Raw genomic sequence first — 22,341 nt, 5'->3', positions numbered from 1 at the left:
GGTGCCTGGTTCAGATCGTTTGCTTTAGCAGTGTTGCGAGCACTTACTGATGGCAATATCATACATGCCTCTTGTTCGAGCCATCAGCTGTTAGAACCTTTCTTGTCTTGGATGGGCATATAGCAGGAGCACTTCGGAAGTTCTATATTTGTACAAGATAAACAAAGCTAAACTATGAAGCCGACTGAAATTGCCTACAGGACTAGAGCAAGGCTCAGTTCATCTAGCACTTTTAGCACTGTTGCACACAATTACCGGCATTAATACGTACGCACCTGTTGTTAGGCCATCAGCTGAGGCTTGTCACGCAGAGTGGATGTTGGCACGTGCGTTACTTCTCCGAACGGGGGGCAGAGGCAATGGTAGTAACTTCGCAGAACTATGAGTACATTGATCTTGCTTCCAAAGTTGGCACGTGCGTTACTTCTTCAAACGAGGGCCAGAGGCAACGGTAGTAGCTTCACAGAACTATGAGCACATTGATCCTGCTTCCAAAGTAGCTCCTTGTCTTGCTCCACCTCGTGTTGCACTGTCTGTTGTTTCCTCGGAAGTTTGATGACCTCTGCAGTCGAGGCATTGTGGGGCAGCAGACTGCTGTGGAGGAAAGAGGGAACTGCTGCCTTCAGCAGAAAGCTCCTCAAAAGGTTGGCAGCTGGCTGCAGCTTGCTTCCTGTACGTGACAAACCACCTCGTGTTTACAAAGTAGGCTCTTGCTCCTCTTGACTTCCGAAGGTTGTGCAGCCTGTGACTGTGTGCGTCTTGCCAAAAAAAGAAAAACAGCAGGTGCGTATGTTTACATCCCCAGATAGACAAGACTGTGACTGAAGCAGTTAAGCCGCTTCATTGTTCTTTCATCGTGGTTTCATTGTTTGGTTCATTATTTCATATATACCATTCATTATGTTCATTGGTAGACAGTAGTGTTGGCAGACACTGCTGTCCTGTGTTCTGACATTATCCACTTTTAAGTGTGCGCATACCTAATGGCGTGAACTTCTAAAATGCCATTTAATTGGGGCCGTTTTGCACTTCACGTCTGGCATATGGCTGCTACTTGGAGCATGTGGTGGCTTTGGACAATGACATGGTCTGAGAGTATGCCACATTAATATACAGGGAGGGGTAAGAACCGGTTGTAAAGGTGATATTTGTCTGACTAAGGAGCTGCACGTGATCTTTTTCTAGCCCTTCAGACGCAAACATGAGTGCACTGACTTTTCAGTCTGTCTAACTCTTCCTTTGTGTGCTTGTGAGATACTTGCTACAGTTTAGTACCTTACTGATGCTGTAAAGCACTAGTGCACATCCGTCCTACAAGTTGCAGGCTTCTAAAGTATAGTAAAAGTGAGATCACCTGTCGTAATGTATTTTGATCTCTGAGTATTTTTGCTTCTCTGTGATGAGCCGATGAAGAATGCCTTGTTTGTCTTCAGAGAAGAGTCTTTGAACCCTGACGTTTTGTTTTTGTCTTGTCGGGAAAGACTGAGAAAGGGAAGGGAAGGAGCGCACTTCCTGCGGGGGCTTCAGAGTCTCTTTCGTTCACTGATGACGGAGTGTGCGCGTCTGTCGTTACTGTGTGTGATCCACCTAGCTTGTGCCGAGCAGCAGAGAAATAGTGGGGCGGCTTTGGCTCTTGGCAGGAGCCATCCGGAAGACATGGCTACCCAGCTGGACAGGCTGCAGCAGGTGCACCCAGTGTCGGTGCGGGACATCAAGGAGAAGCTGCAGGCGCTCCGCAAGCACACCAGTGCGGGCGCACTCAGCACTTCGCATGCCAGGAGGGCGCCTGTCTGTGTGAAGCATGGCAACGACGACAACCCTGTGAGTCCCTTCTTCCCACTGTCATGCTGACGATGCCTTTTTGCTGCCTAAAGTGGACAAAACTGTGGGCACACCATCACCGATTACATTGTTCAATTCTTTGTATTGGTAGACGGTAGTGTATCACCCTTACAACGAGGACAAGAATTAATAGAGCTACAACGCCGCCGCGGTGGCTCAGTGGTTATGGTGCTCGGCTGCTGACCCGAAAGACGCGGGTTCGATCCCGGCTGCGGCGGCTGGAATTTCTTTGGAGGAGAAATTCTAGAGGCCCGTGTACTGTGCGATGTCACTGCACGTTAAAGAACCCCAGGTGGTCGAAATTTCCGGAGCCCTCCACTACGGCGTCTCTCATAGCCCGAGTCGCTTTGGGACGTTAAACCCCATAAACCAAGCCTAATAGAGCTACAAACTGGAGGGGGCCTGCCGTTGTTAGAGGTTAGAGAGGCTAAAGTTAAAGTGTTGATGTCATGTGAATAGAATTGTTTTAATTTTTAAAACATGCTGAGAAAACAGCTGTAGCAAATTGTTGAAGAAGCAATTGTGAAATTTTTACATATACTTGAAATTATTCCCATGCTACTAGGTTTACCATAGCAGAAGGTGCCAGGGCAATTTTCAACCACCTGCGTTTTTTTTTTTTTTTTTTTGAATATGCACTTCAACTTTTAGTAAATAGAGGCTTTTGCATTTCGTTGAGAACTAGGCCTTCATAATCTAATGCCAAGCAGTAGAATGTCCCGAGTTTTTCTTTTTGGGTACTGTGAGTGTAAGGCTCTTAAAAATTGACTACTGGTCAACATCGACATTCCGATTGGCTGACATACTTTCCAACAATATACACCTCAACATTCTCTGCTTCATCCGTCTTTTTCTCTCCCTCCGTTTTGGTTCCACCTCCAGCCTGTTCCTTTGCTATTTTCTATTTTATTTTGTGAGCCAGATAGTAATAATAGTGCCTGGCTGCATTTCACTAGGGGAAAAATATACTGCGACCTGCAACTAAGACCTTCAGTGCACATTAAAAGAATTTGAGGTGGCCAAAATGTTTTTATAGCCTGTTACTGTAGTATGCTTTGTTACCCCAGCATAGCTTCGTGCTGTTAATTTTTGTTCCAGGGAACATACTCGCCCCTGAGGTTGTTGTGATGGCCTTGCTACGCATGTTTTCAGGGATCTGTTTCTCTCTCTTCAAATATTAAGGCCACCACTGCTGAGGTTTATCATCTCTAATGCACACATATACACGTTTTCGTTGTTTGCACATAACTGCAGTAATATGTGATGCTCGTGCATGGCACACTGATTGAACAGAGCGCATTTAATGAATTAAGAGACTGGTGTCACACTTACTTGCGATTATTGGCCTCAGTTGTGTGCAGCTTAGTTATGGATTGTGCCACAATATCAAAACGCAGGGTATGGCCACAAGATGGTGCTTTACAAGCACTTTGGCGCATCTTTCCATACTCACTGAGGCAGCTGAAAGCAAGGGAAAAAGGGAAATGTTTGTAGAAGTGGTTAGAGAAAGGGCAGGTTGCTCGGCACATTGTCACATGTACTGAGAAGTGCCATGGTAGTACAAGTACGATCGATATTGATGCACTGTGGTGGTAACACAGAGTTGCTAAGAATCATGTCTTCCCTTTTGCTGCGCAATGCCACTTAGGCGGATGGAAAACCGGCTGAGAGCAAAAACACCTCCCAACCCGAGGGCACGGGGGCCTCTTTCTCCACCAAGAGGCCCAGCCGCAAGCCCTCTCCGCCCCCGACCCCTGTTCGGCCCCCCGAAGCTCCGGACCCTCCCCCGTGCGTGGCTGAGGACCCCGAGATGACGACACGAACTTCGACCCCACGACACCGATCGACCACTCCCAAAGCCCGCCGCTCTGTAAGTGTGCTGATCAGGTGAACCGCCTACCGTTCACATTGCCCATTTGGTAAAGGTGGGTTGGGCTCCTGTCTGAAGGGTATGCTATGTAATGCAGCGTTGAGAATGTTTGCTCAAAGCATGCTGAAAGTCTCAAGCACCTACTTTAGTTCTCTAGGTTCTTACAGCTGCATCTGGACTTCTGGACTCGCTTCCTTGGGTTCATTTGGATGCCTTTCTCCCACATATAGGGTGATCACTAACGAGCTTTTTAGGATTTATTATGGGATAAAACATTATGGCATACTTCTGCTGTTGCGCGCAAACAATAGACATAAAAACTTAAAGCCCATGCTTGGCTAGGAATAAAAAATTAAGTAGAAAGGCAAGAAAGAGAAGACGCACTGCTTGCAACTACAACTGTCTTTGTCACTGCTGTGAGCGGGCTGTATTCCTCATTTGGCACCTTTTTATAGCTTGTGCCACCGGTAACCACGAGGTGAATGACCTTGCTGAACGCACTTCATGTCATTGCCATTTGACTGTCTGGCTGACTTTTTAGGACGAGGACCTTCTCTTTAGGCAGGTCATGCACGCTTGTTTTCAAAACAGGTCGCGTTGCGAGAGGTCACTGACCGCTGCTTCCGCAGCACACCTGTCTCTTTGGAGCGTTCATTGACACGCCGTCCATTGTGTTAGTGCGAGGGGGAGGCGCATTCTTCGGGGGAAGGCAGCTGCACTCTCACTCCTTCCCCTCAAACAGGCACAGCTTGCAAAATGCGGAAGAAGCTTGCCTACCTGCCATATTCTCTTGTCTCTTTATGGTAAGTGGGTGGCTGTCGGAGGGGAATTTGGAATGGTGAGAGGCGCTGGGTTGCACATGAATTTGGAAGCTCGCGTTGCTTTTTAAGAGTGTGAGAGAGCTCCAAAAGCAGTCACCTGGACTACGCTCGCTTTTCAGGTCATTTTACTATCTTGGAGCCTTGGGACTACTTCAGAGAAAAAGTTTAGGTTTAGAAGTGGTCACCTGTTGCTTAGTTATCCTTAGTCTTAGTTGTTAGTTTATTCAGATCTTATTTGTTATCCTTTTTTTTGTCTGTGGGGTTCGCTGTTTATTCATCCAGTTGTGTCTTGCGTGCTGTAAACTGATCAATGCCTGCTGTCTGTGCACTTAAAAAGGTGAAAAGAAAATAAAGGGAACAAACTGTGCTGTTCGTGGATGATTAAAGAAGTCGCGAAGCATTGATTAGCAACCTATGGGTTGAAAGGCAAAAGTTCCACGCTTAATTCGTTTTTGTCTTGCAATTCATAGCAAAGAGAATTGTCAGTCTTACTGAAAGGCTTGTGGATCAAATCAGAAGGTTATCAGAATACTAAAGATTTAAGTATTTTGCACTTCCTGGTGAGCACAGAATTAATTGAAACGTCTCCACACAAAACATCGTACAGCGGCTTGCTTCACTGTGTACATAAAATATGAGAGATATATGCCTTCAAAACTTTTTTCATGAGAGTGGATGGTGCAGTGTTTACATTCTTTAGCTATACAACAGTTCCTTTTTATAGCACTTATATTTCTGTTCCCTGCTTGCTGGCTTACTATTAATTATTTAAGTTTTTGTTTTGAACCCTGTGAGGTCATTTTTACTGCCTTAATTTAAATGTTTTGCTGACTCCTGCAGTTTTTTCCCGTCTTTGTTCTTGAGCACGTCGAGGAAAACACGGCTATGCTCAAATTTGGCAGTGTGCACGACGGTTTGCTGGATTTAACTGCAGAGGTAGAAGTGTAGTGTGTCTAGGAGTTTTAGCACTTTAATTTTGGCCCTCTCAAGAAAAAAATTTGCTGGAGTCAAAATGCGAGTCTTGAAACATGAGTAGGTAACAGTGTACGCTGCTAGCTTCAAAGCATAATTTTGGACTGCTAAATTGCGGTGCACACAAGCTTCATTTTTAAATGCTTAATTTGTGTGTGTTCAATTTTATCTCATTTTAATGTTTATTTTATGTATATATTGTGTCAGTTAGATTTTATAATCGGCATCTTTAAACACTGTTTCACTTGGCAGGCTATGTTTCGACTAAATGCAGTTAACTAAATTGACATCCGCATAAGGGCTGCATGGTGTCTGCCCCACCAGCACATAGTTGTAAAATATTGGCTTAAAACAAGTTTCCTTTCTCAGTCTGGAATTTTTTTTTTCTGATTGAAGTGAGTTGTACCTGTCATACGTTTATCAGATGACGCTACACGGTAACATACAATCATCATCAAGTGCATAGAAGAAGATGAAGATATCGCCTCATTGTCAGGCCACTAGGCAGACATGCCCGAAACCCGAAACGATAGATCATTTCTTGTTGACCTGCCGCCGTTTCTCCTGTTTACGGAGCTGCCTGCTGGAGCTTCCGTTACGACAGCTTGGTCTAAGTCTATCTGCCGGGGTTGCTCTGTCTCTTGGGGCTTTCTCCCTTGGGCACAGTAACTGGAATGTGCTCTCCGCCATGCAAAACTTCCTTACAGACACTGAACGGCTGCCGTCTTAAGCTCTGCTCTTTCTCATGATCAATATTTCTCTGCAACGAAAGCTCTCCGAAACATGGAATATTTAGCCCTGTTCTCTATTTCAGTCACCGATTAAACAGTATTTGTTTAGCTTATTTCAATTACACATCTGAGTTTTTTTCATTTATTTCCTAATTACTATAATTATCATTATTATTTTGTTTTTTTTCCATCATGTATTTTCTTGTTTAACATTCTGAGTACCTATCAGTTGCCGCCTGTGTCTTGGCCAATCCCCCGCAGTGGGTACGCGCCATTATTTAGAGGACAACAACAACAGACATGCGACTAGCATGAAGGTAGAACAGCCAAGAAGAACTTTATTTTCTTTTATGCACATGCTGATGGTGATTGTATGGTACCATGTAGCGCCATCTAATGAACATTTGACAGGTACAGCACAGTGCCTTTTCTTTGCTGCTAACATTCTCATGTTTTTTGACTGCTGATGGGGCTGAAACTGACTGCTAATAATTTTTCACTGCACATCCCTCGCAGTGCGGCACTTCGCCAACACGACGTCGCAGCCCTTCTCCCGGCCAGCACGCGCTGGACTGTCCACCGGAGTTAGCTGAGGCGATCCGCCGGCGGGTGCTGCAAGTGCGGCGTGGCGTGCGACTGTACCTGCTCTACCAGCCCGGACCACACTCGTTTCTCATCGCTGCCGACCAGCCAGACCACCGGTTCAAGGTGGTCTTGGGACCGCAGGTAACCGCCCGCGACAGTAGCCCTCTTGTGGGACTATGCAGTGGCCCGGAATGAAAACTGGCACTGCAGTTGTTCATCTACGACAACAATGCCAGCAGGAGGTGTGAACTTCCTGTTAGAACTGTCCGCGAATAGGCCCCGAGCATGAATCCAGCTGCAAAATTAAACTTTTCTTGAGGTGAACCTTTCAACGATGCCCTTCGCAAATGTCTTGAGGCTTCATGGCTACTGGAGCACTATTTCTTTGCGTTGTAATTAATATTCATTAGGTTTTACAACAGCCCAAATCATGGTGCAGCAAGCACTCCGCAGCTGAATCAATATTTTCGGCAAACCACTAGTCTTGCCAAATGCTGAATTAATGTTTCTTCCTGGCATTCTCATGTTAGATGGGGCCGCCGCGGTGGCTCAGTGGCTATGGTGCTCGGCTGCTGTCCCGAAAGACGCGGGTTCGATCCCGGCCGCGGCGGCTGGAATTTCTTTGGAGGAGAAATTCTAGAGGGCCGTGTACTGTGCGATGTCAGTGCACGTTAAAGAACCCCAGGTGGTCGAAATTTCCGGAGCACTCCACTACGGCGTCTCTCGTAGCCTGAGTCGCTTTGGGACGTTAAACCCCCATAAACTAACTAACTAACTCATGTTAGATGAAGATCTCTTCGAGAAACTCGCAAAAACAGTGACAGCTCTTTTTTTTTTTTCTATCTCTAGGTAATTTTTGTAAACCCTGCGAAGGAAACAGTAGTAAACTGTCCTTATAGCTTCTTCTTTATACTTTGTGTCCCATGTTTGCCTGAACTCAAGTTTTATATTTATTTATTTATACAGAATACCCCTAAAGGCCCTCGAGAGGGTATTACATAGGGGGGGGGCACAGGCAATTGAACAGAATAAAAGAAAAACCACAAATATAAAACAAACAACAAAAGCACAAATAAGACACACTGGATGAAATAAATAAGCAAAAGAATCAATTGAAAGCACAAATAAGACACTTTGCATGACATATAAGTAAGCAAAAGAATCAAAAGAATGGCAGCGCGGCAAAGAACGAAGATTACTGCATTAATAAAATTATACAAACAGAACACTAATACAATGAATCTTTTTAGTAACAAACCCTGCAAAAAAGGAAGCCATGAACAAATAAAATAACAATGTATGCGAAGAGTTAAGCAGTAGTTATTGAAGATATAAGTTTAAAATATTTATCAGGATCAGTGGTGGTTGCGATATGTGAAGGCAGAGTGTTCCAGTCAGATATTGTGCGTGGTAAGAATGAATGCGCATAGATAAATGTTCTGCACGTGAAACGTCTAACTTTAAAGGGATGATCGCGGCGGTCAAAAATCGAAGTAGGCAAAAAAAAAAAGTCGTTATGAAGTGATGGATGATGATAAAGTTTATGAAAAAGTGACAGTCGTGCAATTTTACGGCGGAGACATAAATCCTGGAGACCTGCGCGTTTCTTTAAGGCTGTGACGCTGGTGTTACGTGAATAATCGGAGTAAATAAAACGAACGGCGCGGTTCTGCAATGATTCAATGTTATTTATTAGGTAAGATTGGTAAGGGTCCCAAATAGCCGAGGCATATTCAATTTTAGGTCGAATTAGAGTGGTATAGGCATGAGCACGGAGGTGAGGAGGAGCATGCTTTAGGTTATGTTTTAAGAGACCTAATGACCGATTAGCAGATGCAAGCATAAGGTTAATATGGTGGTTCCATGCTAAGTCTGAATGAAGGTGAAGTCCTAAGTACTTATACGTGGTGACTAGCTCGAGTGAGGTATTATTTAAGGAGTATGCTGTTTGAATTCGAGACATTCGGTTAGTAAAAGACATCAATTTAGTTTTTGAATGATTAAGTTGCATAAGCCAGGTTGAGCACCATGCTGTTACTGAATCCAGGTCAGATTGAAGGGATTGGCAATCGGTGTTAGAATAAATTTTGCGATAAATTACACAATCATCAGCAAAAAGTCTGATATGGGAAGAAATGGAATCCGGTAAATCGTTGATAAATATTAGGAAAAGTAAGGGGCCAAGCACACTTCCTTGTGGGACGCCAGAGTGTACTTGGCTGAAAGACGAATTGTGGTTATTGACAGTTGTAAATTGAGACCTGGAAAAGAGAAAATCTTTAACCCATGCAATGACAATAGGGTTAATATTAAGCAGTGATAGTTTCATTAATAACCGGTTGTGAGGTACTCTGTCAAAAGCTTTAGAAAAATCAAGAAATATGGAGTCTACTTGAATGCCAGCATCAATCGATGAATGTATGTCTTGAATGAAGTTCAGCAATAAGCCTCATAACCTCCCTTTATTTTCTCCTCTCCCTTCCCCCTTGTTCTTTCAGACTTGCAGCTGTAGCAAGGGCCCGCATTGCGTGCACTTGATGTTTGTGATGCTCAGAGTTCTGCGCCTGACCGACACTGATGCCCGGCTGTTCAGCAAGACCCTGAAGGAGTTTGAGGTATAACCACATGTTGCGGTGCCTGAAACTTATCCGCGTGGTTCTCATTAGTTTGGACAGGAATAAGTAGCCTTATGCATCTTAGAAAAACTTGGCGCGAAAAACGAGACACAGAAAAGGCGAAGACAGAACACGAGCGCTCGTGTCCTGTCTTCACCTTTTCTATGTCTCGTTTTTCGCGTTACATTTTTCTGAGATGCATTTGCTCCGACTAGCCTAGTTTAGCTTACTTGTGTAGCCTTATGTAGCTTCGTATTTTTCATTGTAATTTTTTTTTCTTCTTCACAAATGAAGACTGCAGCATTGCTCTTTGACACACAGATGTGGAGATATAGACTGACACTGAAACTAGCATGTTACAGAGATGGCAAATTATGTAGTGCTGTTCATTTTTTGAATTCTACTCGTTCATTTTTTTCCTGCATTTTTAATATTTTTTCATTAGCTTTTTTTTAATACGATGTATTGCGCAAAAAGCATGCAGTAAAAAAAAAGGATATATTATGAATGCAGTGTCGTCTGTGTTATTAAGGCCTTTAATGCCTCATCGTTGTAAGCAGGAGTTGTCGACAGAAATGTCACGCTTTTCAACTGGTCGAAATGGTCGTGACGTCACAGTGTGCGAATTTCAAACGGTGCCAATTGTACTTTGGCTAGTAACCATGCAACCAATTGAAGGGATCATATAGTGACGCTCCAAGTAAATGCGACTGAGTTTACTTAATTGCTTACTTAACCAGTTAGCCTAATTAACCTTTTTAGTCAGACCAGATAAATAAATAAATCCGAGTAGAAAATTGGTCCGAGTGCGAGACGAGCATGCTACCCACTCCCCCATGCCAGCTCTCTGGTTTGGAATGAACAAAGACGCGTCTTTGTGAATATGGTGTCTTCCTTCACTCTCATCTTCCTCCCTTCCCTTACGGCAAGGTATTTCCTTTCCTCGAAAACCAATTTACCGACAAGCAAGGCGTAGAGCCGAATGGGCAATGGCGTTTTATGGACTCCCTGGCAGCGTTGCAAGACGCTGTAGCGTTTCACTCTTAGAGGTGAACCTTAACATCTTAACAACACATCAGTGACACAAGCAGCAACACTGCACTTAAGGCTTTCACCTCAGCGCACTTTAGGTCAACAAAATGCCCCCCTGAATTTTTTTCTTTAAGCTGCGGTAAAAAATCCCGCCCCCCAGCTTGCATGCTTTGTTTTACGGGAATAGCTCCAGCAACGAACTGAACGCTCCGCTTACTGTGCCTCAGGTGGATGAGCTTCTGCGTGATTTCTCTGCGTCTCGACGGAGGTCCTCTCAGCAGTCGGAGAGCTCCCTGGCCGAAGACAAGTCACCCGACGACCCCGCCAAGGATCTGGAGGACTCCAACACTGGTGAAAAGGCGTCAAGCACAAGTAGCAGTGGCGATGTGTAAGTTGGCCACCTCTGATAGCTTTCCAAACGTGAAATGGGCAGCCTCACAGTTTTTCAGTTACTGTAGGTAGAAAGCGCCGTGCCTCCATTTCACACTTACAGATTATACTCCATTTCACACTTGGCAGGCAATGCTGTGGATGCTATGTATGTAGCGTGGCCGCAAAAGCATATCACTCCACCGCATATTGCTTGTACTTCTCGAAGCCTCGGTGAAGGTCGTGACGAAAACATGGAGCTGTGGAAACCAACATGCTTGGCATTACAAACTACGGAGAACACAGTTGGGTGTTCAGTTATCGACCCCTCTGATTATAATTTTCGCTGACGTTGAACGACTTTTTTGGCGTTGATGGAGTCAGAGCGAAGATGCTTGCCTGCCATATTACACCAGAGCGTGTTGCTAGCACCTCTGGAAGTTTCAGCTTCCAGAGGTGCTATTTTTCAGGCGTGGACATGGCCAGTACAAAGAGGCGCGTTAGCTTTGGCAGCGTTGTAAGCCATATATGAAACGGAGTGTAAAAGCTGTTACAAACATTACCGAACATTGTCTTGACTTGTGCCTTTGGTTGTTTGCTGATCCCTTATTGAGTCAGTTGATTCCTGAAGTGATACCCAAATGCACATTACCACTATATTAGAACCCCGCTGTTACATTCCAGAGTACTGCGTTTTCCCACCTCTCATGGGGCAGCCCCATCCATGCTTCCATAAAAACCCATGCAATATAGGCTCAGCTGTTACATTGAAACTGTGGCATAATTCCCGCATGTTATGTCACGATTATCGCCTCACAATAGTGTTTTACTGCATGCTGGCATTTTGACAGCCTACAGCAACTGAAGCAGCTGCCACAGAAATGGAGCAAAAGCGCACGCGCATGCCCAAACATTGCCTGCTTTGCACGGCCTCCCTTTTTGGTGCTGCCACCGACAGCTGCTTGAGCAGAGGAAGGACCATCAAAGTGCGTCTAGGATGTTCTGTGCATGCTGCGAATAATTGCAAGAACCACAAAGCCTTGCGTATGCCAGAGAAGCATGCTGTTCTTACTAGGGAAAAAAAGAAGGAAAAAAGTGCATTTTTTTTTTTACGCTTTTCACAGCTATTACCCCGATGGGCTCTGAACTTCCCATGGATGTCCTGCAGACATCCTGAACATTCGCAGGACGTCCAAGGGAGTTTCAGTGCCCACTGGGACTTTTCCCGTCCAGTACATTTTTTTTTTTTCCGTAGTCCTGTGAAAAACTGCGGGGTTCTACTGTGTAGGCCTGCAGCGTGTGAATTGATCATCATCATCTAATGTGGATTTCCCATGCGCATTCTGAGGAGGGCACTTGTCGTTGCGGGGACTTGCAGGGGAGGTGATGATACCTGCACGTGCCCCATCTGCTTGCTGGAGATGTTTGAAGGGGAATCTCTGGTCACCTGCGACAAGGGCTGTGGCAACCAACTGCACCACCACTGCACCTCGATATGTGAGTGCAATGCAGCCCATCGCTCTGTCAATGCTTATGGACATCAGATGTCTAACCGGGATGATATTCTAGCCATTAATTTCATTTCAGCTTCAATTAAGTTAGGAAACTTGGGGGACCATTAATTCAAGCACGTTGAGACTGAACTTTTAGCATCATTTTGGAGACGTTGACACCGATTCCTCAGGCTAAGCAACACAAGCACCAAATGCCATTTAGGTCAATTTCTAAGTTTGCTGCCACCCTGAGTTTGTGTTCACCACTGGACATGTATTGATTTTAATCTGCTTGGTATGGTCCTCATATCTGGTTCTTCTATTTCTTATTATTTTATTAAGAAAGTTTGGCTCAGAAAGGAAATGTTCTAGATTGTGGAGCTATGGCAGCCAGTGTCTTAAGACCCCAGCGCAGTTCTTCTCTGCACGGACGTCATTATTAGTTGCAGGGTGCGAATAACCTTTTTTGAACTGCACCTACTGATTTTTGCTTTTACATTTCGGGTAAGTGACATTTGTGTGCAAGGGAAGACTAAAAGAGCATGCAACTGTGCAAGTACAGACACCTGAGGCTTGGCTTCTTTTTCTTTTTTTTTTCTCCTTTACAACTGCAGGGGTTCAGCAGTGCAGCCGCAGTGGAGAGCCTGTGGTCTGCCCCCTGTGTCGATGCCGCTGGCAGGATGACCAGTCGCCTTCCCCACCACTTGCTAAGTAAGGCCTTGCGATTGTTTGGTCTCTGCATAATACAGAAAAATCTGCTCAGCAGAAGTGTGTGCAGTCAGTAGAAAGAAAATGAAAAAAAAAAAAAGTGAAGGATAAAGCCAGCTTGCTATGCCTTAATCAGCTCATACACTTAGCTGTGTGAGCAACTGTATGTGTGATTTGCTTACAAACCCAAGATTGTTTTGTCGATGTTAGCCCTGGATAACCATGAATATGAACCTCCTGTTGCTAACTTTGATTCATTTCATTAAGGTTTTAACTCTTTGTTCTTTGGTCTCGTGTTGCCATTAAAACACCTGCCTGTCCAGCCAGTGGCGGCAATTACAGCAGCCACCCCCCTTGATAGCTCAGTGGCTGTGATGTTCTGAGCATACAGTCATAGATTCATTTCAGCTGCAGTGGATGCATTTCAACAAATGCAAATCACAAAAGCACTTGTGACTGAGATTTTAATTCACATTGAGAGGTTCTGGGCACCTGATATGGGCACCTGATATGGGCACCTGATATGGGCACCTGATATGGGCACGTGATATGGGCACCTGATAGTGGCACCTCTATGGGCATCTCAACAAATGGTACTTAATTCACTTAGTACTTCACTTATTGACTGTAACAAGGCAGTAGTTGGTGCTTTTTTGAATTTGTCTTCATCGCAATTGCGTTGCAGTTGTCTAATGCAGTTGTCTCCTATGTGTACCTTACAGGAAGGCAGTGCAGCCAGAAGAAGACGACGAAGTCCCCTTGCCGCCGTGTCCACTGCACTGCCTTCTGCGGCGTGCTTCGGACGTGAGCCCGCTTCCCCGGCCTGTGGGGACCCCGTCCTGCTCGGCATCAACAGCGCCCCCTCTGGTGGTGCAGTTCTTTGGCTCGGAGGTGGCCCAGTGCCTCATGTCGAACGTCTGGTCCGAGCGAGAGGCTGCAGTCGTGGAAGTTGAGGCTCAGGTAGGGCGCACTTTTTCTTTTTTTACACGTTTGCAGCTTGCAGCTCGTCTTAGGAGTGGGCTGTTAGTAGTCGGCACCTTGCTCTTGAGAGCAAGTTGATTTTTTTATTCTTTTTCCAGTTTTGATGGCATGAGTTTCGATTGAATAGCTAGAAAATTTTAAAATTTTCTTGCCCACAAATGCGTCTTCAGCTGCCAGACAAAGATCAGCAGAGACGTAAAGAGCCACTGAATCGATTTTGACAAAGGGCAAAAGTTGCATGGAGTTGTCCCTGGTGGTCCCTTAAGCACAGGCAGGTGGACAAGTTGATTCATGGGGTACAAATTGTTTCCCCAGGTGACGCATGCCCTCCGGTTGGCTGCTTCCAAGCCCATGTGCCTTGAGCCATGGGGCGGTGTGGAAGCGGTGCAAGCCGCCTGTTGCCGAGTGATTGCGCTGGCCATTGCTGACCCAGTGTATCGCGTCTACGTCACTGCTCTGGTGAGTGGAGCCCCGCATTCATTGAGATGGCAGTTCAGGCAGGTTGGTGGGACATGATGGTGGACGGGTGATGAAGGTGGGGAAGCTGGTAGGATGGTGGATAATGTGATGGTGATGTGGACATGACGTGATGGTGGACATGGTGGAGTACAAGACGGTGGACATGAGCAGGACAGGAGGCACACAAGTTATATGAAGTTGCTCATGTGTCTTCTCTCCTTCTCAAGTTCATGTCCTATGTGCACTCAGTTTAGAAAATTACAGGGCCACATGTTTTTTTTTACCTGCCTTTTTTCAGAGCTATGTTTTCTTACTTGAGAGTTTTCTTACTTCATATATGCAGATTCAGCTGCATATATGCAGTACACTCAGTGTATGTCAGTGTACCTTGGAAGTGGCTTAGTGGTCAGTATAAAGAAATGGAATGTGACGCGGTTCTTTCTCCCGCAACAGCGCTGCTTCAAGTCCATGCTCGTGCACAGCCCCTGTGCAATCCTGGAGGACTTGCACACTCTTCAGAACCGGGTGCGGAACATCGTGCGTGCAGTGCTCATCAAGTGTGTCCATGGCGGAAACAAGTGAGCACCTCCTTTGCTTCTTCACTTTTTTTGCGACTGAGCACAAGGACACAGGCTCGATTCGTCGACGTAGTGGCCGAAACTCCATGAAGTCTGAAATGAAGAAGTGCCTGTGTACAGTGGAACCTCGATTATACGTCCCCCGGTCATGTGATGACCCGCATTTTACGACGAATTTGTGCGGTCCCGGCAAAACCCCCATAGAGACAATGCATTAAAAACCTCGGTTATACGACGCAAATTTTAGAAGGACCCCGCTTCGTACGACGTCTGGCTCGTACCGTCCGTCAAAAAAGGTCGTCAGCAAACGCAGGCCGGGATGTACCGTATTTTCGCGATTCTAAGCACCCCCCGAATCTAAGCACCCCCTTCTATTTTCGGAAAAAAATTTCCGAAAAAAAACTTTGCATGCGAATCTAAGCACCCCCTTTTTTGCGTGGAAGAGAGCGTTGCCGAGGCCGCCAAGTGCACTTGCTCTCTTTTTCGTTGAGCCTGTGCAGTCGGAGTCCCGAGGAGGCGCGGCCTGCGCGTTGTTGTTGTTGTGACTGAGAGAAGGATGAAAAGGAAATTGCACGGGCCTGCCTACTGGCTCGAGCCCAGCCACCACCACTGCCAAGTGCAGATAGAGGAGAGTTAAAAGATCAGAGGAAAGATAAAGAGAAAAGATAAGACGCCCGGCGCAGCAACAAATGCGTCCGCCGGAGGGGGCGCTGCTGAAAAAACAGATAAGCGGGCGAGGCCGCGCTCGCTCGCCGAAGCAAGGACAGCGGCGTCCACGGTGCTTTTTGTGTTGCTGCGTTCCAACACTACAAGACAGATGGCGGCACAGAACTGTCTGCAGTTATTTTTCTTTTGAATGTTTCCTAAATAGAATGTTTTTTCTCGCGCCCGTTTCATTGAGATTTCGCCGCGAAAAGAGGGGCCCAGTAGGGGGGGGGTCAGTTTAGATTTTTTCGAATCTAAGCACCCCTTCTCACTTTGGGCATCGCGATCGTGAAAAAAAGGGGGTGCTTAGAATCGAGTAAATACGGTAGGCACACTTTAGCCAGTCGATAACCGGTGCGCCTTAATCTTTCCACCTATCAAGAAAACCGCGCGAGCCGCTGCCCCGCTGCTCACGGCAGCCTCAACGGCCATTTTATCTTGTTTGTTGAAGACTAGCCCTCTGCTGGCAAAATGTGCTGCATTTGTGTTCCGAAAAAAAAAAAAAGATGACGATGAAGTTCAGACGTTAAAAAATATCACGCTTGATTTTCGATTATACGACACCCGGATTATACAACGGTTTCGCGCGGTCCCCTGAACGTCGTATAATCGAGGTTCCACTGTACTTAAATAACATTGGTGCTTTTTAACGAGCCCCACATGGCCAAATGCAAACCTGTAGCTCTCCACTGCAGCTTGCCTCTAAACCTGCAGTGTTGCTTGGGCACAAAAGTCCCACAAAAGTTGGGCATAAGTTGGGCACAAAAGAATAGCATCATCACTTTTGCACTTGTTGATGAGCAGTTGTAAATTATTGGCAGAGCACCCAAATTTTTGTGGAACATACCAAAGAAGTCTTCCTCGTGGGGCCTTGAAGCAATTTGTTTATCTGGTGGTTATAATTTTGTGCCTTTTCCCTGTCCTGTCCTTTTGCCTACAAGGACTGAAGGTATTAAAATAAATAGATGCATTTACATAAATAGACATCCCATGCACTCGTTGCGTACTGAGTGAGATCTGGCATTAGATGCAAGCATCTTGTGCAAACTATGATCTTATATATCAGCATCAAAAATAAGAATATAAACTTTGGTTGAACTATCTTTTTGCAGCTTTGCTTGAGATGAACAGAACAAGAGTTGTGCTATGTGAATTTATCTTCAGAATGGGTTTATGATGATGCCATTGAAACAGTTGTTCTAATTGACGCATTATTTTGTTGCACGAAGCAGAGGCTTGGGAGCAGCAGTAGATCTGATTGCATTAGACCGGGCTTGCTAGAACAGAGATTGGGCCACTTGTCGTGAATATTAAGGAAAAAAAATTTCAGTGTTGTGTGCAGCAGCGAACATGTTTTCTGCAGCCTTTTAAGTCTGTTCGGCTACATTGTTTGATCGCACATCAGTGCCATTTCTTTTTTATTATCGCCTCGCCCCCTCTTAAGTTTCTTTTTTTTTTTCAGTAGCATTGGCTATTTGAGACTAGCTTGTAATTGTGATGCATGACATAAGCTTTGTTGCCAACTGAGCAAACTAACCTTTCCCACTTTACCACAGCTTGTGTCACAAAGGTGTGAGAATTAATTGCTTATCTAGCCAAAGGAGATCTTGATGTATATTATTTTCAACACTATTCATTTAAAGAACGCTAGCGACTGACTTAAAAGTCAGCGTTATCTTTGGTTCTCAGCCACTTTCTAAGAAAAGCCTATGACATCGTGTCTGATTTTTCCTTTACCCACAATTGAGTGATAAATGTGGTTGTAATGCGCTTTTCTTCTTTCCTCTCTCTCCGTCTGTCTTGTTCTTTCTCGAAGTGACATTGTGTGTTTCCAGGAGGAGCCGTCAGCTGAGTCTGGCAACCCTCGCGGAACTCGCACGAGGCCAGATGGGCGCACTGTCCGTGGGCAGTCTCACACAGCACCCTGGTGAGGACAGCTTCCTGTGATCCATTCCCGATCTTTGCCAACACTTTAACTTGTGTATTATTTATGTGCAGTTTTTATAGTTCTCTACTGTTACGGTTTCTTTTCTGGCATATTTGTCATGTTTATGTTTCATTTATCCCCTCAAGAATTCCCTCCGGGGACTGCAGTTACTGCAGGCATTGCGCGTTGTGTTCACCTGTGGCTTGCTCAGTGGGAAGTTAGAGTAAACTTTCATAGCTCATAGTGCCTGGCCAATAAGGTGCCTATTTGTGTGCTACCTTTGTCGGTTCATATTTTGTCACCTTTAGAGCAACATTGGCTTTAAAGGTGCATAATGCATAAGTCGGACCAGTTGATGTTCTGTCTTACATTTTTATCGCTTTCTTTGCTGCTTTTTTGCGTAGCAAACTGAAACTTTGTGACCAGAAAGAGAGGAACTCAAACTTTGCTCATAAATAATGTCCTCAGCCACTTCGCACCACCTTGTCTTTGAGCAGTCTCTCTTCGAGAAGGCATATTTTAACGCCCGGGTACTCTTTGTCACCTCCAGCTCCGGACGGCTTGGGAGCCGACTTCCTGCTGGACGTGGTGCTGTCGGAAGGCAAGCTGACCCCGTCGTGGCAAGGGCTGCTCAGCCAGGTGCTGGTGCTGGGTCGGCTGGTCGAGGAGTTCCCGCGCCTGCTGACCTCGCCCATCGCCATTACGGGCACCATCAACGCGGAGTCACTTGTTGCCATTGACCTGGCCGTGCGCGCGGTGCGTCTACCACCTTCCCATCCCCCTGTCACTGAGTGCTTTACTTTGTTCTGTCCTCTTAGTCCGAGTCCGGAACAGGAAATTCGGAGTTATATAACTGTGCCTGGTACAGGAATACGATGATGGCCTGTGGTCGCATTTTCTGCATCATTTTTTCTGTTTTCAATTCTATACGGGCTCCATTAGCCCTCATAGCCCAGTAGCCTCTTCATTATGAGAAGGTGGTACTCCATCAATCTTGGCCAGCCTGTGTTACATTTTAGTGTCACTTATTCTTCGAGCATTTATCTCTATTGACAATGAGTTCAAACATTTACAACACACGTCACAGAGAAACATGGTACGTTCCTAAAACGCGCACTAACTACGGTCAACAAATGTTACGCCACACACTGCCATCTTTGTTAAACTCATTAGGAACTTAATAACAACGTAGCTCTCCTTTTATGGGCTCATTGTGGATTCGTTTTTTTGTTTTGTTTGCTTTGCTGTAGTATACACTGACGCCATGAATGTCTAACCAATTTTCTTTGCTTGTTAGTGACTTATTATTTATGTTTGTGAATTTCAAAGCTATTTTATTTGTATAATTTTATGCTTTCTGCTTTTTAAATCCTTTCAGCATTCTATCATTGATTTTTTTGGCCGTATGTATTTCTGTTATAGCATAGAATGTTATAGAATGTTCACTAATACTTTTTTTTTTCGTTTATCCATTATTGTATCTTTGCGTTCTCTTTATTGTGCATAGTGAAATTTCTGTAGGGGGTACAGACCCCGTCAAGCCAAATCCATTTGGCTTTTTGTCTGCACTCCCGTCATCTGTACATGTATAGATGCAAATAAACTTGAATTGAATTGAAATGTGCCGATTCAGTCTGGTTTGTGGCTCGAGGGGAAAAAGGGCAAAGCTTGTGGTCTTGGTCTTGCATTTGTCTTCCAGTTACAGTGAAAAGATAAAAATTTTGTAAAGTTGTTATGAGTGTGTGGGGATGAAGTTGTATGCTACAACAGATTTAGTTGTGGGCAGTGCCATGGGTGGGTTTTGTGCACCTTGTATTTGTGAGGACAAACACAGGAGGGCGCTAAGTGTGGGACACCTTATGAAAGGACCAGTAGGAGGAAGGGCAGAGCGGTAATGGTTGTCAGTGTGGGAGTCACGTATGTTGGCGTTGTGTCACCACTGCAGTGCGACACTATAAAGGAGAATATATTTATAAATATTTACAATGAGTGCAAAAGGCACAATGTCAACTGAGCGTCTAGCATTAAAGAAAAAGAAGAAGAAGACTTTATTTCCACCATGTGCAGTACACAGATGGAGGACGACAGAAAAAAGCCGTCAATAGGCGGCTTGACGAGTCCGTCGCCCCACTTAATGAGCAGCGTTTGGTCAACAGCAATCAATTCACACAGTCATACAAAAGAAAATGAAAACACTTGATCAGTGCAGAACAGAAGCAAAACAGAGTGGTCCGAAAAATGAAATCCCAGGATAAGTAAAATCAGTTATTGATCCTCAGTAAACATAGAGCGAAGCTTAGCAGTGGAGCAAATAAATAAATCAAAGTTAGTAGACAGATAATGGTTTAACAGTGATGGTAAAGAATAACATAGGCGTTCCATGCCAGAGTTCAAACGGGGTGCAACGATTTTCCAACATTCTCCATGTCTTGTAGCATAATATTGTTCATTCTTTTCTAAATATGCCAGAGTAAGGGGTGTTGAGCGCAGTAGCAGTCATTGCCGTCTTTGTCAAGCATCTGTGCATGGCAATACTATCATGAGGACAGGATCCCAAGACCCCCTGTTCACTGTTCTTCTCTGGTCTGTGTGCAGGTGGGGCACAGCCATGTGACGGTGGTTCGCCAGGGGCGGGACCTGCTGGTGGGGCTGGCCCGCCTGTGCGGCCGCTGCCCCACCTCGGTGGCCCGCATCTGGGACGGGGTGGCTGCCCTGCAGGGGCCCCAGCGTCCCCAGCTGGTGCGCCGTGTGGGTGCAGCACTGAAGGAGGCTCGTGGGAGCCGCCTGCTGCTCTGCGCCACCCGGTCCCCCTCCGTCGAGAGGCAGCAGGTGCGTCCACTCGTCACCTCGGCATGTCTTGAGCCAGGCTGAGTTCATCCATACTGGAAGCAGAGCAGCAACACATCTCTGTTGTGTACGCGGTCAGGGTTACACTGTTGTTGTCCTTTTTCTTTGTTTGTTTTGATGGGGATATTCAGCTCAACTTAAGCCTGATGTTCGTGAAACACACTGCTGTCATTGTATTCATGGGGCACTGGGTGCTACTTCAAGCTGCATTATGCAGCTTTTTGCCCAGTGTCCCCTTTTTCCACTGTAATGTGTGTGGAGAAATAAATTTTCAATTTCAAAAAAAAACAAAACAAAATTTCATGTTTTGCATTTACCCCTTAAGCTGGCTTTACAACTGTGAAAAGGGTCATGGAGCTCCACGGGTCTTTTAGGGTGCCTGAGGCTGTTGCTACATCCCTCGCTGTTTTGCTTTAGTGATGTTAGTAAGCTTATTTTAATTGAAGGGAAAGATATCCAAAAGACATTCAGACCATTAGCGCCTCGTATACTTGACATTGTGCTGTCTTCAGGTGTTGCCCCACGGCAGATTCGTCATGGCTCAATGGTGGCAAAATTGCAGGAAGAGCACCTTGTCCGTGAGCAGCTGCTCCACAACAAGAGGAGCTGGGCTGGGAAGGACGAAGATGATGGCTCCGAAGGGCAGAGGCCAACGCAGCCGACCCACAGCCCGTCACGTTCGGCCGCTGCCTTCCAGCTGCCACCGCCCACCATCGATCCTGCCTTGTTTGGCCAGCTGGTCCCCACGGACACACAGACGTCGAGCCAGGTGTGTGTCCAGGCCAGCAGCGGAATGTCATTACTACATCACTGCTGCTGTTATGACCATATCGAAGCATCTTTTGTGCATACCACGTACCCACAAATAGAATGCAAGTTTTTTTTATCGGTTTCAAAACTGATAATATATTTGGAACCATGGTATGAATATGCGAATTTTTTTGAAGTTTTCTCTAAGTGCAATGACTAGTTTTGCTCATTTCTACCAAAACTGGTATTGGAATAACTTGAGCCTGGGAGAACTGCTGCAGCAAATTACAGTAAACTGTTGTTGACTCAGACTTGCTTATCTTGAAACATCAGTAAAGTCTTAAGTTCTTCATGCTGCACTATAAGCTCTGATAGGTACTGTGTGTTTGTGACTGATTATCTTGAACCACCTGAACCACCTTCAGGCGAAATCTCATGGCCCGTTCGATTGCAACTCATGTGCAGAAAAAGTCCTTGCCGAAGGGAAAGTGTGCGGCGCCTGCAACAGAGCAGAAGCTTGCCAACAGCCAGCACTCGTCGGGCCGTTCATCCTGGTCATCAGCGGCCTCTTCGTCGGAGAACAAGGTTGTTGCCACGGCAACAGAGACGTCATCCCCAGTGCCACCTCAACCTCCTCTGCGAGGCAGGCCCAACTTCCTTCCTCTCCGCCGGCTCACCTGTTCACTGACGTCCCTGGGCCAGGGCCAGTCTTCAGCACAGACCACACCCGGCAGCGCAGTCACCTCACCCGTGTCCTTCAGCCGAGAGATCGCCGCTCTGCCAGCAGTTCGGGCCTCATCCAAGAAGGGGGTAGTCAACAATCAAGGTGAGCAGGCATGGGGTAAGACTTGGGGCTGAAAAGTAGGCTTAGCGTCCATAGAATTATATAGAAGCAAAACTTAGCTAAGCAGTTTTGTAATTTCACAGTGTACTAAGATGTCGTCCCTTTGTAAAGAAAAACCATGTTCGTTCGAGAACAGATTCTGAATGAATGAATTTCTAGGGATGTGCGAATATGGAAATTTCCGAATGCGAATCGAAGACGGCAGTATCGGC

At 45.7% G+C, this 22,341-nt stretch overlaps 1 protein-coding gene across 2 annotated transcripts in view; it reads left to right on the top strand.

Moving 5' to 3' along the window:
* LOC149365792 (mitogen-activated protein kinase kinase kinase 1-like) overlaps window positions 1-22,341 on the top strand; it is an 89,843-nt gene that overhangs the window by 54,062 nt on the left and 13,440 nt on the right. For both annotated transcript variants that reach the window (XM_089546245.1, XM_089546238.1), the window contains exons 2-16: window positions 1,641-1,821; window positions 3,491-3,712; window positions 6,753-6,962; window positions 9,320-9,436; window positions 10,696-10,856; window positions 12,216-12,334; window positions 12,945-13,041; window positions 13,761-13,998; window positions 14,335-14,478; window positions 14,932-15,056; window positions 17,597-17,688; window positions 18,239-18,444; window positions 20,284-20,517; window positions 21,098-21,304; window positions 21,751-22,111. In XM_089546245.1, the coding sequence (XP_089402371.1) occupies window positions 1,657-1,821; window positions 3,491-3,712; window positions 6,753-6,962; window positions 9,320-9,436; window positions 10,696-10,856; window positions 12,216-12,334; window positions 12,945-13,041; window positions 13,761-13,998; window positions 14,335-14,478; window positions 14,932-15,056; window positions 17,597-17,688; window positions 18,239-18,444; window positions 20,284-20,517; window positions 21,098-21,304; window positions 21,751-22,111 (2,698 nt within the window). In that variant the 5' untranslated portion in view covers window positions 1,641-1,656. The remainder of the gene's footprint in view (window positions 1-1,640; window positions 1,822-3,490; window positions 3,713-6,752; window positions 6,963-9,319; window positions 9,437-10,695; window positions 10,857-12,215; window positions 12,335-12,944; window positions 13,042-13,760; window positions 13,999-14,334; window positions 14,479-14,931; window positions 15,057-17,596; window positions 17,689-18,238; window positions 18,445-20,283; window positions 20,518-21,097; window positions 21,305-21,750; window positions 22,112-22,341) is intronic.

The sequence above is a fragment of the Amblyomma mixtum genome, chromosome 1 (genome assembly GCF_055824585.1).
Source record: "Amblyomma mixtum isolate Tamu chromosome 1, ASM5582458v1, whole genome shotgun sequence".
Classification (NCBI taxonomy): Eukaryota; Metazoa; Arthropoda; class Arachnida; order Ixodida; family Ixodidae; genus Amblyomma; species Amblyomma mixtum.
The sequence above is the reverse complement of the archived record's forward strand: the minus strand, read 5'-3'. Positions and strand labels throughout refer to the sequence as shown.